Source organism: Aethalodelphis obliquidens, unplaced genomic scaffold (genome assembly GCF_003676395.1).
Source record: "Aethalodelphis obliquidens isolate GAN/ISIS:26980383/991018 unplaced genomic scaffold, ASM367639v1 scaffold1, whole genome shotgun sequence".
NCBI lineage: Eukaryota > Metazoa > Chordata > Mammalia > Artiodactyla > Delphinidae > Aethalodelphis > Aethalodelphis obliquidens.
Window position 1 is genome coordinate 78,757,069 of NW_020837945.1, and position 18,064 is coordinate 78,775,132.

At 39.8% G+C, this 18,064-nt stretch overlaps 1 protein-coding gene across 2 annotated transcripts in view; it reads right to left on the minus strand.

Moving 5' to 3' along the window:
• LPP (LIM domain containing preferred translocation partner in lipoma) overlaps window positions 1-18,064 on the minus strand; it is a 688,992-nt gene that overhangs the window by 162,667 nt on the left and 508,261 nt on the right. For both annotated transcript variants that reach the window (XM_027109047.1, XM_027109037.1), the window contains exon 8: window positions 4,261-4,387. In XM_027109047.1, the coding sequence (XP_026964848.1) occupies window positions 4,261-4,387 (127 nt within the window). The remainder of the gene's footprint in view (window positions 1-4,260; window positions 4,388-18,064) is intronic.

Sequence of the window (18,064 nt, forward strand, 5' to 3'; positions counted from 1 at the left end):
TCATATCAGCTGGCACATGTCAGTTTGTCCCATTTTGGTGATGCTAAGTTTCATCACTTGGATTAAGAAAGTTTCCAAACTCTCTATTTGTGAAGGTATATTTTCTCCTTTGACTTAAGTCACCTGTGAGGTGACATTTTGATATTCCTCCCCTACTTTGAAGCATGCCATAATTATAGTTCTTCAAACAAAGAAAAACTGCTAAGAGTAATGGGAAACTCCATAATGAAAAACAAAACAAAACAAAAATATATTCATGAATTATTCCACTCAAGGAAAAAGAAAATAGGGGCTGCACAGAAAAAAATGAACATGACCACAGGGGAATCTATTCCATTGACACCATTTATTTACATTTTGTTCCCTCTCACTCACTGGTGCAGCTCATAATCTAGTAGGAGATCTTTGACATGAAAGCATTTAATGACCTTCAGCAAATCCGTTATAGTGTCAATGAAAATTCCAGCATTAAATAGGCAAAGTGATAGAAAAAGTGAGGGGGTTGAGTTGGGGCTGGGCATTTTAACACAAGAGTGAAAAGTTCTTTGAAGGTGGTGATTAGCAATGCTATTTCCAGCCCAGAATGGAACTCAGGTAAAATTCTGATAGAGAACAAGAGATGACTCTTCATCTCCCTTGGGTCAGGCCCTTCTGTTGCAAACACATTATTATGTAGCTGTCCTTCTCTCATCTTCAGACTTAACTCTGTCTTATGCTCACCTAGTGTCTCAGGCAGACCCAACACAGTGCTGCACCCCTTGCTGCACTGACATTCCTTACATGCCTGCCTCTCTCCTGTCCTTCCCAGAACTTGTGAATGCCCTGAGGGCAGAGACTCTGCTTGGTGTCCCTTGCACACAGCAGCAGGCATGGAAAACATGTTCGGGAAATGTTTAATGTTTGAGTAGAACAGTAAACCATAGTTCCGTTAACTCATCCTTTGCTTCCTGCTTTTATCTAGCCAGTGAGAGGTAGAGCTGGCATTCAAACCAAGGCGTACTGGCTTTGGAACCCACATTCTTAACCACATTTCATGAAACAGCTCCCATAACCTTTGATCTCAACGTGCAGCACTCATTGTATACGATAAAGTCCTTAGTCTTTAGGCCATTGGTCCCAGCCTACCTCTCCCACCTTATTTCCCAAAATTTGTTCCTTCCCACATGGGTGCCTCACTCCAATGATTTTATTGCCTATTATGTTAAAATCCTACTCCTCAGAAATGACATCACTTCTCTACTATCATCGCACTTCCAACTCTCTATTACCGTAATTTTAAAAAGGCTATCCACTTCACAAACACTTTTCCATTCCTGCCTCATAATGTTCTCTCTCCTTTCTTCTCAGTTCTCGAAGTACTTTGGCTGAACTTCAAATAAGTTACTTGTCGCTTTCTGCCTTGTGTTAGGATTAAACACCACAACGTTGTACACATCCTCTCTTATATAAGACTATAAGCTCCTTTAAAGGGAAGGCCCACGTCTCCCTAGCTCCACATGTCTCCTACACCTACCTAGCACAGTAGCCTGCACATAATAGGCCCTTGGTGGATATCTGCCATATAAAGTAATTTTCCTTACATAATCTTGGCCTCAATTAATTTCTATTTTATTTATTCTATCTACCTAGGAGAGAATGCCCTTCTCTTATTTTCCATCTGTCCAAAGCTGATCTCCTCCGTAAGACCCTTCCTAAATGTCCAGACTAAACTCTGGAAGTGAAGGGTATGTTTGTTACCTGGGCTGTGGTGACGGCATATAAGCGTACACATACATCCAAACCCACCTAATTGTATACATTCATTATGTGACTTTGTTTACTTCAATAAAGCTGTGGAAAAAGTTTTAGAAGAAAAAAATATGTATAGACCTGGAGTTTGGATTCTAATCCAGTCCTGCAACTTATTAGCTGTTGGTATTGGGCAGATTACTTAACATTTCTGTGCCTTGATTTCCTAATCTGGAAATAATAATAGCATTTACTTCACAGGGTTATATTTTTTTCTGTAAGGATGAAATGAGTTCATTCTTAATGAAGTACATACTGTGTAACAGTGCTGCCATATTGTAAGCACTCAATAAAACTTATCATTATTCCACATTCTCTCTCATGGTTTGTAACACTCATTTGGCAATGATTATTTACCAATTGGTGACATATGTTCTATTTTTGCTAGGAACTTAAGTTTAAATCACGTATTATTAATGGCTTTTTAATGGGCATATCTTGTTTTCTTTAGTAAAGCATGGGATAACTTTGATTACTGAGCATATTCTACATGCCAAGAACTTGGCTAAGTGCTTTCTATAAATATTTCATTCAGTACTCACTATAAAAGTATAAACTAGCCATTATTTCCACATTATAGATAAAGCAAAACAAAAAGATGTAGAGAATAAGCAATTTGTTCAAGTTGTCTAAGCTAGTGAGTAGTAGAGCTAGGACAGTTCTTGAAGGCAAAGATAATATTTAATTGATCTCCCAGAGCGATTAATATATACTCATTAACACAGTTACTACCTATGTTCAATGTTTTTTACTGCTATCTATTTTGTTGCTGTGAAAACTGAAGCATATATATTTGGTATGTTAGCTTTTTGTGCTTGGTATACCTTAATACAGAGGCCTTAGTTTTCACTCTTAATAAGCTTTTTTAAAAAGTTACCTTAGGCTCCAATATAAGCCCTTCTCCCATGTCAATGACAAGAGCGTGATAAACTTTTAGTATATTTTAATATAACTAGAGACTTCTTTTAACTATTCTCTATGCATTTGTGCTAATCTCTAGCAACTTACATTTAACTTTTAGCTTTATGTACTTCTCTGCATTAATGCTGTTTCTACAGAGAACTTACTATGAAAGAAATGCTAAAGCCCATTTGCTTCACACCTGTGATTCACCAAGGTGGGAAATGGGGTTGAGGCAGTTGAGGAACGGGCCACTATTGCTTAGCTGGTAAAAGGCAGAAAAGGAACCAGAACCAGAACTCTTTATCCCCACTACTGTGCTCTTTTAGCTAAGCTACACTGTCTCCTGCATACAAAGAAATGTCACGTTTTTCATATTTTAACCCAGTCCATTTATGATGTGGCTTTGTGCCCTCACTTTACCTGTCATTACATATTCCCAAATAGGAAGCAAGTGGGAAGACATGAAAATAGGAAGTATATGAAGAAGTAGAAGTCCCGTGCAATTTTTCCACCTCTATGCCTTTGCTTCCACTGCTCCCCAAATGTAATATCCTCTCTCCAGATGCCTGAAAAGCAGTGCTACTCAGAATGATCTACAGATTCCTATCTGACTAAGACACTCTGCGATGAAACAAGTACAGACACAGACAGTATTTAGAAAATACGATAGCAATTTAATAGAGTAATTTATTCCTGTTAAATCTAATAATGGTAAAACTCATTTTTCCATTTTGTATTCTGTTTATTTCATTTTCTTAGTAACTAATTTTAATTGTACTCTATGGAAATATTGGTCTCCAACAGATTAGGGAGAAAACAGAAAATCTGAAAGGCACTGCTTTGAGTCCAGGTTCAAGAACCACCAATTCTTCTCAAAAGCATTCCCGATGTTCTCGATGAATAGAGCTTTCACATTTTGTAACACTTGACCTAAGCCTCTCTTATGCCTCATAACTTTCTACCTAGATTAGCGATTGTTTGTTTTTCTTATCTTTTCTAAATAATTCCAACCTCCCTGAGGATAGGTTATGTATCTTTAACACCTCATACTTGGTGTATAATTCATAAATTCACATTACAAAAATGGAATGGATGGATGAACCACTGATAATTATTCACAGGTTTGGAGAGAGAAGTTAAAAAAAATATAAAGGGAACAACTTTTCCTTAATAGGGAAAGGATTGAAAGCACCAAGTTTAGATACTACCCGACTCCACATTTTGTAAATGAACATTTAGATCAGTGAGAGACCTGAACACACACAGAAACCCGATTTCTGCCTAATAAGAAGCTAATAAATTGTCAAAAAATAACTTTTAAAATCAAATTTGTATTCAAGAAACTCTGCATTACTCCTGAAATTTTAGTCCAAGCTAAACAGACATCACATTTACAGCAGTCTCACAAAGCAATTTCCAGAACACTCAGGTGTGTGTGTACATGCATACCAGCTCCAACACATGCAGACTCAAAGCTTTTACCAGTGGAGCCGGTACTATTCCTAATTACTAATTAAGGAAAACAGAACACAACCTTTACTTCAGAACTCAGCCCTAGACCCCACTCACCAAAGTATTCATCGGCGGGTGGATTTTCCATGTCATACAGCATCTTCTTGGTCAGATGCTCGAGCTCATCTTCAGGGCGGAATGAGGAAGGGACAGCCGGAGGCCCCATGGATCCTGTTTGTCCACTCTGAAAGACAGAAAACACAGAGTCCTTTAAGTGCAACCTAGACATCAACCAAGGCAATCAGGTAGTGTTTGCACTGTAGAGGAAAAAGCACTGGATGGGGCCATTAGGAGGCCTGGGTTTAATATTGGTTTTATCAGCTACTCAGTGTCTGACCTTGGGGGCACTACTTTATTCACTTGCCTTATATAGATGAGCCATCTGTCAGGCTTAGGAATCCATGTTTACAAAGAACAGGACTCTGTTTCATTCAACAATTGCTAAGCAGTCACTATGTGCCAGTTGTAGATTTATAAAAAGAAGATGAAGAAACTGAGTCTCTTTCCTTACAGAGCTTACGGTCGAGTAAGAGATATAGGCACCCTAGTAATGAAAGATAAAGCAACTGTAGAAAGTGCACAATCAGAGCACAAAGGGGACTTCCCTCGTGGCCAGAGAGGAAGAATTCCAGAGGAGAGGCATCAGCACAGACTAGGATTTATTCAGCTAAAGGAGGGGAACCATAAACGTTGAAGTTTTTTTACATTCAGGTGAGGAAGAAGCCAGGTGGCATAAGGAACTCCTATGTATAAAGTTTGAGATAAGAAAAGAGATGAATATTATTGGGTACGTGGGGTCCACAAAGTGAAGGGCCTTGTGTTCCAGTTAACGAGGTTGAGTAACCCCCCTGCCCCACCCCACCAGACCACCCCTGCACTGCAAACCACCAGATGTCAAATGAGGAGGTAAATCAGCAGCGGTAAACACTGGATTGGTGTTAAATAGGCGGATGTGCCTGAATTAAAGCAACGCAAGGGGAAACAAATGTCAGGTGAAAGAACTTGAGGTGATCAACCAAGAATCTGAAGTATGTAAAGAAAGAAGAAAGACCAGAGGCCAGATGTAAATAGCTGGTGCTATGTAAGTAAGAGGGAATTTGGTATATTTTCCTTTGCCTATATTATAACTTTGACCACTTCCGATATTACACCCCAGTATCTTCAAAGTATTAAAAATAAAAAGACTGTTAAAGGTTTAGAAATATCAGTGAGGCTATCCCCCATGGCAAATGGGAAGAGCTGACACTGGGAATGCACTGCCTTGATCTTACGCGCTCTTAAAATTGTTGACCAAGAGTTTCTCCTTTCATGAATAGTTTACAAGAATCAGTTCAACAAGACTTGAAGCTGCATATTCATTCACCCGTTATCTTCACTATACCAAATGAGTTCTTGGATGTGAAAATCCTGTGAAGAACAAATCCTTGTACAAAAGTTTCATTATTGTTACCAGCAACATTTCAACAGCTAAGAAGGGTATTAATTACTTGTGTTATGGCTAGGGCATGAAATGCCTTCTAAACATATGTGAACTTGTTGATTGCCAGCTATTTGGCCTTTTCTCTCTAATTATCTTTCATCTGGCATCTGCAGGATCATTACCTCAATCTACTCATTGTGAGGTAAAGAAATTGGCACCCAAAAAGATCGGGCAGGGTTAATTAGGATAAAGCCAGGGTAAGAGCCCATCCTAGATTCACTCATTTGTCCTAAACATTAATCTCAGGGCCTCCTCTAAACTGCAAATAATGCGTGCCCTGTTGAGTTAGTGTGAGGGTTAAAGAAGTTCTTGACTCACTCACATTTGTTTTGCTTATTAGTTTATGCACACGTTCTTACAGTGCCTATTTTGTGTACCCTCTGCAAGCATCAGGGAGGAACACAAAGACGTTTTTGACCAGTCTTTGCCTTTGAAAGGACTGGAGTCTAGTGAGGGTGAAAGACAGACACAAATGATCATCAGTTCTATAAAGCACACTATATTGGGGGGAGTGTATGCAGATATAAACATTGGAGGAGTGATTTGCTAGTATAATTAAACTTCAAATTGCTCATACATGCTATCAACTTTCAAGAAAATTTTACAGAAATATTCATATAAGAACATAAATTATTGTGGCCAGAGATAGTGAAGGGATATAGGGTGTGGCAGTGGCATTGTGGTTGGAGACAGATTTAATGAGGTGAGCTTGTGAACCTGTCTGAACTTGAGACCCCCTTCTGTAAAATGGGCTTGCAATGCTACCTCACGGTCTTTGTTAGAATTAAGATGAGATAGCTTGCATTTCATGCTAAATAGAGCTTAACTACTTTCAAGCCGTGGCAACAAAGGGACTCTAGATCCCCCAACCTGCCTCTGAGGGAGGGGACTATGCCAGTTCAGGTGACAACATTGAAGACGAGGTAGGAAAATTATCTACAATTTGTTTTTGCAGGTTTGCAATTAAGAGAGAACTTGAGCCCCAAATTTGGTACTACCTGACTCTAAATTCTACGTATTCTTTTCCAACCAAACATTGCTTTCCATAGAGAAAGTGCTAGAAACATATGAAATATTAATGGTGGTGGCTGTTTTAATTTAAATCAACAACTACTAGAGAAAATCTGATAATTCCTGCTTCCAGCCTTAGGGTGAACCCTCAGGGAATGGACACAATTTATTATTGTTTGGTCCTAAAATCTTCTGGCTTCCCTTTTCATATAAACAAAGGCAGCAAGAAAGCCAAGTCTGTCCTCTGTAAATCAGAGCCAGTAATTGAGATTCTACCTTTAGCACTTACATTTCAAGCAGAGGCCTAATTTCAAAGTACTTACCTTGTCAGTATTTCACAGATTTTAAGAAACAATACGTATAGTATACCTTTTATTCTACAAATACTCCTTCCTATTTGCTTGCTATACTGTTTCTGAAGTTTGGAAAAGGCTCTTTTCTTTTAGATTCTAATCTCATATATTGCTGATCTTGGATTCCTGGTATTCCTTCTGAATAAAGACCCCCAGGAGATCATCTCTTCCAGTGTTTCTGGACCTTATTTGGCTAGAGAACTCTCCCCACTGTCCCCACCTCCAGTGGGTAATACTCAACCTCTGTGGAATACATAGTGGTAAAAAGTCAAGTTCTTCCCAGTTGTCTCTCACACCCAGGAAAATACAGCTCAGGACTTTCTTCAGGGTTCAAGTCTCGTAAGTAGTAGTTGTTTAGCACTTTCTCACTGGGATGAAGAGATCCCTTTCAATCTCTCTCTCCCAGGAGTGCTTACGACTCAACACATCCTAGGAAAAATTAATAATTGTGTCCAAATCATTTTTAAATAAGCAGCTTCTAAAATTGTGTCTGGGCAATAAAACACAATTGAAAATTTATAAGTGGGGGTGAGGGGGGGCTGGCAGGGGATGTGATATATTATTTTGTTTTTTATTTCTTCAGAAGTAGAAATATGAATAGTATCAGCAGTATATTCATTGTGACATAATAACAGTTCCTTGTATCTGTATGACCCTTTTCAAAGTGCCTGCTTTCACATATGTCATCTCAAATGCTTATACAACAGCCCTGTGTGATATATCATCCTATTTTATGGATGAGGAAATTGAGGCTCAGAAAAGATAACTGAGCAATGCTGTGTGCAGTACCAGCCCTGAAAGCCAGCAGAGCCCTGAGACTAGGTATGCTGAGTTGGCCGTGTTTTGGCTCCACTTCAAGGCCTCGCTGGATTCCAATATTGTTATTTCCAAGTCTTCCAGCTCTATCACTATAGTCATTTGGATTTTAAAATAGTGATTGTATTATCTAATAAGCAAAGACGTTTTTCAGAGTGGAGCCTTACTGCTAAATAGTGAAACAAAAGCACTGCAAAACAAATATAAACACAGCCTCTAGCCTTTTGTAAGAAAAAGACATTCTTATAAGTATCGATATTAATCACTAATATGTGCGTTCTTTGAAATGCCTGGACCTCCTAGTAAAGGCAAAAAAAGAAAAAAAAAAAACATTACATGACCCATAGATGAAATTATTGAGAAATAAATTTCAGAGAATTCCTTCAAAATTCTCTTAACATACTTTTCCTAAGGGAATGCCAAGTACTAAGCACTATCATTATAAAGTCAAATTATTCAGGATTCCTGCCTCTGACAACTCAGTTTAGGAAGAGAGAGACATAGGAAAATATGTAGGAAAGAGGAAAGAGACATAGGAAATATGTAGGAAAGAGAAAATATGTAGGAAAGAGGAAAGAGACATAGGAAAATAGGTAATTACCGTAAAGTGTAAGTACAAAAACACAGGTATGAATTCAGTGTTCTGAGATAACAGAACACTGCCAGAAAGGAGGTGACCACTTAGTTTGATATTGAAGGATAAACTGGATTTTACCAGATGAAAGAAAGGAAGAAAGAAAGAGAGAGAGAGAGAAAGAGGGAGAGAGAGAAAGAAAGGAAGGAAGGAAGAAGAGAGAGAAAGGAAGGAAGGGGAGAGAGAGAGAGAGAGAGAAAGAAAGAAAGAAAGAAAGAAAGAAGAAAAGGAAAAAAGAAAGAGAAAAACAGTAAAGATATTCCAAGAACAGTATGTACGAAAGAACATGGATATTAGCAAAAATGTTAAGAAATAGAGGAAGAACAGAGCTAGGATGAGGCTAGAGAAATGGGTTGTGGTCAAAGTCAAGACTGTTTCAGGCAACAGATAATCTTTAGGAGATTTAATATGGTGGGCTGACTTTTACTAAAGTCATGCTTCTGAAATATGCCTATTGGCAAATATCTTATACCCAAAGCAAATAATGACTTAAAAAAATGCAACCAGACACCAATTTAATGGTTAATATGCTTTAAAAGAACTCTGATACGTACTATGTAAATTTGCTAACTCCTCAGCAAAATGTGTTTCCTCTTCCTTCTGAGCACACAGCTAGACTATTTTCCATTCTCCCTTGCAGTTAGATACAGCCATATGAGGCATAGGAAGAAAGGAGCTCACTCCTGGAGGACAGCCATCCACTGACCAGGCTGGCTTGCCTCGAACTGTTACAGAAAGGAGACTGGAAAGAAATATGCTTTAATGGTTAAAAGTGATGGGCAGTGGTTTATATTCCTTTTATTTATAATTTCCTTTTTCTACAATGAAGATTTTTTCATCAGATGTGAAAAAAAATTTTTTTTTCCTGACATAGAAGTGTCAGGACACAGAAAATGTCCAAGTATCTACAGCCAACTCTTCTCTGCCACAGTTCTTTCCTTGCTAGGGGCCCAGCTGATTATTGTTCTGGGGAAGGCCTAATATGAATACCACAGCCAAATTTGGATCTAGGTCCCTGGTAAAGGTTATGGATGAGACTGTGCAAAAATAAGGACTGTTTCTGCAAACAAAATGCATATGGACAGAATCTACTTGGTGAGCAAAAAAACTCTGCCAGATTAAGAATAGCACAAATAACAGCATCCATCATACTTACATAACACTTCATGGTATTTGAAGTGTTTTGTATTTTCTTACATCAGAACCTATTAAGTCAAAAGACCTATTTATCTCTCTAATCTCAGTTCCACCCTTAACGTATCCAGTCATTTGGATCAAATCATCTCTATTCCCTGAGCCTCGGTATGTTTATGCGTAAAATGGTGTTTTCAAAGATTCCTTTGATTTTAACTCTATCACATTTTTGTACCCATAATATGCAGATATTTATAGTGAAATCACAGGTATTCATATTTATGGCAGCTTTGTAGCTTATAAATACAGACACATTGTGCAAGTGGAGACCTCATTATTATAGAGATTTCCACTTACATGAGGACTTAAATCACTTGTCAGCATCCCCTGAAACAACCTAGAACTTCATTCAGCATTCTAAATCTGAGTAAGCAGCTGGCAGGTCACAGGGTTTCTGCAGCCTACAGAGCTTTCACTACACATGGGGCATGAAATCAAGAACATACAAAGGTTAGCCACCCTTTCCTACCACCACCCTTCCTTGGGTGGGGAAAGCAGAACTGTCCCTCCTAAAGAGAAAAGGAAGCAGGGTAAACAGCCTACACTAAGGTGCAAACAGCAAAGACCCCTAGGAGAACACCCACCTCCTTGAATCTTTGTTACCACCAACTTAACTAATTAAATGTATGTGTTAAGAATCCATATTACAAAATGCCACCTAATCTGTCATCACATCAGCCTCTGGGTTACTCTGATGTTGACCTCACCATGGGCCATTTTTCTCCCATGAGTCCTTACCTGCTGTTGATTTCCTAGTTACAGAGTGCTAGGTAACTGGAACTTAGTACAAATCTCAACCTTACCAGAAAAGCACTGCCCAGGCAGATACAACACTGGGAAAAGGCAGCCAAGATATTCAGAGGGATTACGTGATAATGAATACTCTATCACTCTAGGTACCAGAGCTTCTCATTTTTCTTGTCCATTTGCAATGATGTACAAGAGGTTCCTTCTCTCAGAGGGAAAATAACTTCAATTACACGTTCTTGAAAAAAGAAACACTGAAATTATCTTCTTTCAAACGGTAGAATTAGCCCCATTTTGAGCTGAAAGCCTGCCAGAAAAAATATATTTCTGATATTTTCGTTCTTTTTTCCTCCCCTTATTTAACTGTGTCAAGTTTGCAGTTTGCAATTTCCTGAGGCTGCTTCTACTTTCTGACTCTCACTGAATTATCACACTCTACGCTCAACATCTCACTGTTCAGTGGAAGGAGCACCCCACTTCAGGCCAAAGGCAGAAGATGTGCTGGACACCCACTCTGCTTCAGGTTTAAAGCAATGGGTCTCAGAGAAGGAAGGGGGAGGAGGAGAACCACTTATTAACAATTAGAAACCCACCAATGAACAATCCTCACAGCTGCACGGGAGCAGAAAGGCATGCGCTTAGTTCTTCTATTCCTAAGGTCCATTTTCTTGGAGAATGAATGGTTAAGGGCACAAAGAAGACCATCCAGAAAATCTGACTTTAAAAGTTTGATTGTACCTTGGAAATCCATGCCAGTTAGTCTTCAACTTTCAAAAGGTTTGTTTTCTTACAACCCGTTTTTCATATTCCCTTTCTCATGCCATGCACGGATGCCCCTAAATCACCCTTCTTAGGCCAAATTTGGAGTCACAGCCAAGGACTGATGATTCTGAATGACAGCCTGCTGGAGTTGCCAGATGTCACCGCAGCCAGGGGAATGTGCTGGGTGTCCACCTAGGGGCTGTGGTGTTTGCACACCAGAGAATTATGGTAACATAGGCTGAGCTGAGAGGTAGTGGCTTCTCTCCATGCCCACCCCACCAGTCCCCAAAGTATCAGGGTAGCCTTAAGAGTGCCTCGCTTGGGGCATGTTTATTTCTGGCCCTGACAGCTAGGGCACCATCTCAGTCCCCCAAGGGTTTGTTTCTCTATTAGACTTCCCATCTATAAACTGGAAGATACTAATATCTAATTCATATGAAGAAGCTCTGTAAAATATTAAACATAATATTGTGTTTAAATTACAGTTGCGGTTACCAGGAGGGACACCTTACAAACCACTAACGAAGATGATTTTCTTCTTGGAAGTGGAATGTCTGCAGATAATAGTACCTCTCCAGTAACTTCACTCTTCTATCTGCTGATAAAGTACTTCAGTCTAGTCTATTTGAATTTCACATTAATTGTCATAGCAAGAGATGTAAGTCCTCTGAGTCTTTTTCATTGTAAACCTTGAAATACATGACATTTGGTGAACGTATGCTTTGCTGGCTCTCCAAATTGTTAAACTCTCTACATCTTAGCCTTTGGCACCAAAGATAAACAGTAAAGCAGAGCTCATGTTTGGTTATTCAGAACGAAGTAGCCTCCCTTATGTGTTCCTGCCTAGATAAGCTCCAAGCAAAGAAGGCATAACCACATATGCTCTCCTACCTGGTAGGCAGGTAGGAAAGGTCAGAAGCAGGAGTCCCAGATACTCAGGGTCAGGGAGAAGCTAAAGCAAAGACCTCTTACCAACCTGCTTCATAGTTCTCATTTCATGACTCCTTCTCTCCATACTCCCGTGTTCTCCATACTTTCCATCCTTCAAGAAGGCAGGCCTTCCTTAAAGGAGAAAGCCAGTGGCCTCTGTGGCAGATGATAAGATCTCTATCAATCTGCTTCCTTCTTATACACCACCATACATGATTCCTACACAAGGCTACTAGAAGCTATTTCCACAGCACGAGAGCTAAAAGCTACCTGCATTTCTTTGCTCCATTAATTAGGCCGATGTGTGCTCTGCAGAAGGGACCTGATACAACAAAGGAAAGACAATGACAAGACATTATTTCCATTGGTAGGTTTCACCTCAAGACTCAAGACATAAAAAGTTTGATGAATGGGATGAACTGTTGTTCAAGGTTGCGTTTTCAAACAAAACGAGGTCTCAGTCTTTGCTGTGCTCCACTAGTACCTGGCAGTGACTTCCGCTGAAAAGACATTTCATCTTCATTTGATTGCCTGGAACAATGCAAAGGGCTAGCTGCTCCAACACTGGGGAAAAGTGTTACCACAATGCACTACTTTCCATGTACCGTCCCACAGAAAAGCCACCCTCAACCAGACATCTTACTGTTTCTCTTACCAGGGCTCCAGCCTTGACCATGTTTCTAATTCACTGGGGCTTTACCAATTCCTTACTGTTACATATGTAGATTGTTTCACAATTCTTATCATTATCATGTTAAAAAAAAAAACAAAACAGAAAGATATTAAAATAGTACTATCTGATAATTCCAAATGTATACAAATATATATGTAAGGGTGCCAGCATGTGTGTCTATGTAGGAACAAAAAAACAGACACTGGAAGAAAAAAATACGAACATGTTAACAGCTCATGTTAGGATGATGGGAATATTAATTTTTTCTTTAATATTTTAAAATTATCTAAATATAGTAAAAAGTGGATGACCCTTAAAAAATAAGAACTATTCTTTACAAGACATGGGATTTCAGTCTTGTCTTTAGCATTTTCAGACACAAATCCCGAAGAAAAAGAAGAATGTAAAGTGGGGACAATTTGTTGAAAAAAATAAAGGCACCTAGATTTTCAGTCAGATATGCACAGAAACACTTTCCTATTATACATGCTGTTTCTATCTAAGTGGGCTTGACAGATGCCTGAACGTGACACAAGACACTGAAATAACATGCAAATCAGTTTTCGGTTTTAATATGCAAATATGACGCTTGGCACATCACTTTCCATGGCTGAGGTGAACTTCTGTTTTTGAGTTTTTCGTGGGAAATGCACGCCAGCAAACAAATGGTTAACTCCCCATATTTCACCTAACACAAGGTAGTTTTCATTTGAGTCAGAAAGGTTCTTGCTCAGCAATCCAAGGCACTTAGGATGCAAAGGGAGGGCATGTGTTTTGTTCAGTAACAATGCCACCCGCCGCAAACAAGTCCATCCTCTGACAGATGCACTGATCACACTGGATTTCTGGGCCTTGGCGGGGAGGGAGGCAAAGTGTGTCCGTGAGAATCACAGAGAAAAGGTTTTTTGCTTGACCTGTGAAAATCAAATCAAAGTAGCTCAACGTGGTGGGAAGATTAGCTTCTGGAGACAAAGACAAGCAAGGAGTCAAAAGTCCTTGCTTCCAGGATACTGAAGCAGTGTGAAAAACTGTACCCTCAGTGAAATCTACATTAAATTATCCACAAATGCTAGTCATTAGGCATTATGGCAATCATCAAGATAACTGAGGTGTATTCAATATCTCAATTACTGAAATTGAAATTCCAGTTCAAGGAATGTATAATTCAGTCAAGAAATCAAGGCACATGAGGGAGAAATAAAGAACGAAGCAAAACACTGACTGCTGATGGTAATCAGTATGGTTTAGACACTTAAGAGTATAGGCTCTAGGGGCTGGCTACCTGCTTGGATTCAAATCCCACATCCACCACTTACCACTAGTGTGACTCAGGGCAAGATGCTTCATGTTACGAAGTATTAGTTGCATAAACCATAAAATGGGGTCAACAGGATGTTGACCCCACGAGTTAAATGAGATGGCCCACGTAAATCATTCACTGCCTGCACGGATTAAGAGCTTATTCTTATCCTTAAAGATATTCTACACAGTAATAGATACCACATGAATACTCCAACGGATGATGTGAATTTAGAGGAAAGAGAAGTTACAGAGGACTGGGGCATAGCAAAAACACGCCACGGGGGATGAGAAGATTGCACTGGGGCTTGAAGCAAAGGAAGAAAGGCCTTTGCATTTCCACGCTCCTTCACAGGCAACAAGGAACTCTGGGGCAACACACACGCACGCTGCCTTTTATTTAGTGCTTTCCAAGGCAGGAATGTGTGTCTTCTGTACAAAGAAACAAACAACGTTAGTGGTTTGTTAAGTGTTAAGTGACTTAGCCAAAATCACACCCATAGGAAGGGGCAGAGCCAAGAGTTAAACAAGAGTCTTCTGATCCCAGCTCAGTGTTTTTCCACTAATTTACAGCTGCCTCTATATATTCATTTAGAAATATGAAACTTACATGATCTGTCATAAAGATTAATCAAGACAGTCAACCTCACTGATTAAAGCATGATGCTAATTATATCAGAGGTTGGAGACCAGTGTGGCCCCATTTACTTTCAGAAACATTGATTGTGGTGTAATGGAGAAAGTGTGGGCTTTGGAAGCAGCAAAAGCTGGTTCAGATACCAAGTTATATCCCTTATTTTGCATAACACTTCACAAGTTTTTTTAAACGTCTCTTAGCATAAGCATCTTCATCTGTAAATGGGGTCAGGGGGGCAGGCAGGGAATAGGGAATGCTTCCATTTCAGGGCCGTTGTAATACCTAAGATGATACATGGCATGTGCTAATATTTAATAGGGGCTCATGACTTGTATTAAATGCTCACAAACAGTCTGTCAAATTTGAGCTATGGCTACCCTTCAAATGTGGCAGAAAGGTGGATGAGGGAATATGCATGACTCAGTGCCATTCATCAGCGCTGCAGCAGAGGGGGAAATAGATCACGCCCTGATAACTGAATCTAAAGGTCAATAGCATTGAATATTTCTAACTGATCAGCAACCTTGATTCAAATAACAGTAATTCTGTTGAAGGAGTATCTCCTTCCATAAACTCTGAAAGGTAGAAATATGTAAGGATTTAATTTATATATTTATTGATTTATAATTGATGACACTGAAAATAATTAAGGTATCCTGAATAGTTCAGCAGGGACCAGACAACGTTCAAAATACGTTAACTCATTTAATCACCGCAGCAGCCCCATCAGATCAGAGATTCCAGTTTTACAAATGAGAAAACTGAGGCACAGAGATCACCTTGACAGTACCTGGGGACTTGGAATCAGAATGCACTCATCAATCCAGAAAGGGCATGCTTAACCATCATACAACCGCCTCAGCCTCTCAACCCATCTGCATTTTTTTTCAGAGGGATTTTATGATCTATCTACTTATGTTTAGGAGAATTTAATCTTGTATTATGAAGTCTTGAACTATCAAAGGAAACTTCCTAAGGGACAAATACCAACAAATTTTTTTTAATTGAAGTACAGTTAATTTACAGTGTTGTGTTAATTTCTGGTGTACAGCAAAGCGATTCAGTTGAATATATGTAAATATATTCTTTTTCATATTCATTTCCCTTCTAGTTTATAACAAGATATTGAATATAGCTCCCTGTGTTACAGAGTACGACCCTGTTGTTTATCTATTTTATATATCGTAGCTTGTATCTGCTAATCCCAAACTCCTAATTTATCCCTCCCCTGCCTTTCCCCTTTGGTTTCCATCAGTTTGTTTTCTATGTCTGTGAGTTTGTTTCTGTTTTGCAAATATGAAGTATTTACTGTTTAGAAAGATGGCAACCTAGAAAATAACAAGCGTCCTGGGTAATTCTGATGTAGGTGGACTGAGCACAAGAAGTAGAGAGACGGGGCCACTTTTGATGTCTTCATTCACGATTCAGCAAGAGAAGTAGAACTGCTCTTCAAAAGACTGCTTCCTTTATCAATCTCTGGGGGGTAATGCTAAATCTTAAAACAGTAAGAAGAAATGGTAACTAGCACCGTACTAGAAGTGAGCAAAGGAAAAATCATGTAAAGGGTCATTAATACTCTGATATAAAAAACTAAAATATAATACCATTTCCTAGTGACCAAAGTAATAATTTTTTTTCTGCTGGGTTAAAAGTCCAAGCATGAATAAAACACTACGCAATATTCTATTCTATAAGAACTCGGGCCTCACCGAAATGTAAAACGCTGTAGTCTGCGGTAGTCTACTGGGAGGTAACTGTAGGTCCCCGGCACTCTCTGAGCATTCCAGAAACAGAACACACTAGGGATCATTTAGTGGTAGGTGAATCCCCTCATTTATAAGGAGAAAACTGAGAGTCAAGGAGGGGAACTGAGCTGTCCCAGGTCACCTAAAAAATGAGTGGTGGAATCAAGAAGGGCTCAAATCAGGAAAGAGGTCTATTTTGAAACTAGTTTGCTCTTTTTCCACCGCGAAAGGTGCACTCAGCACAGCGATGCATTCTCGATGCCCTACAAAGTGCGTTCCCTCTTGGCGCGACTCTGGGAGCTCTCACCTCCATTTATGCAGCATTCCGAGATCCTGAGATGGAAGCTGCTTCAACGTGAAAATCATGGCTGTTATTCTCGGCGAGCTTACACAGACTGACAACAGCTGGCACAAACAGATGTGGTCCCCAGAGGAGTCTGCAGGCTGTGCTGGTGTCACCCCCATGCCAGTCTCCTTTTCCTTGACTTCACAAAAGGTGTCTCTCCTCACATGATGCAGACCCCACAAGCCACTTATCGTCACAGGGGAGTCCAGAGTCCTAGGCAAGTTGGCCTCAATATCTCCCCTCTCTTTTTGTCTTCCATTGTTTCCTAACGACATACATGGCTTTCTGAAAGAAATACTTCCTTCTGGTAAGAATTTTCTTGATCCAGGGCCTTATTCAATGCCCAGGGATTATAACAATACCATTTACTGTCACTTACTGTCTACACGTGTTATCTCATTTAGCCTCTGAAATAATCCAACCACATGAACACTTTTGCTACCTCACTTTACAGATGAGGAAACAGACACAGAGACTCCAAAGAGCTTTGCTCAAAGTCACGGAGCTGGTGTGAGAAGGAGCTAGGATACGTATCCAACCACACTGATTCTAGAAACCGCCTCTCAAGTTCTAGTAACTAGAGAATAAGACCCAGAAGGATGGGGTTGAAAGTGTCACTATAATAAGAATGAAGTGGGGTGGTTAAGAATCCGCCTGCCAATGCAGGGGACACGGGTTCGAGCCTTGGTCCAGGAGGATCCCACATGCCGCGGAGCAACTAAGCCCGTGCGCCACAACTACTGAGCATGCACTCTAGAGCCCGAGAGCCACAACTACTGAGCCCACGTGCCACAACTACTAAAGCCTGTGCGCCTAGAGCCCATACCCTGCAACAAGAGAAGCCACCGCAAAGAGGAGCCAGTGCACTGCAACGAAGAGTGGGCCCCGCTCACCGCAACTAGAGAAAACCTGCGCACAGCAACGAAGACCCAACACAGCCAAAAATAATAAATAAATAAAATTAAAAAAAAAGCATGAAGTGGATTTGATATCATTAAGTGCCAAAAACTTACAAACAGTTATTGTTATAACACCACCATGAATATCATCAAAAACTCTATATGTTTCATCATCACTGTCATTCTAACTACCCTCACTGATAGGTAGGAAGCAAGTTATTACTGGCTTTATTCTTTTTCTAACCAAGAGACGTATTGCAGTGACTGACCCAGGTCACTCGGCAGGCAGTGCCTCCACCCTCATGACAATGCTGAATGTTATGGACTCAGTTCAC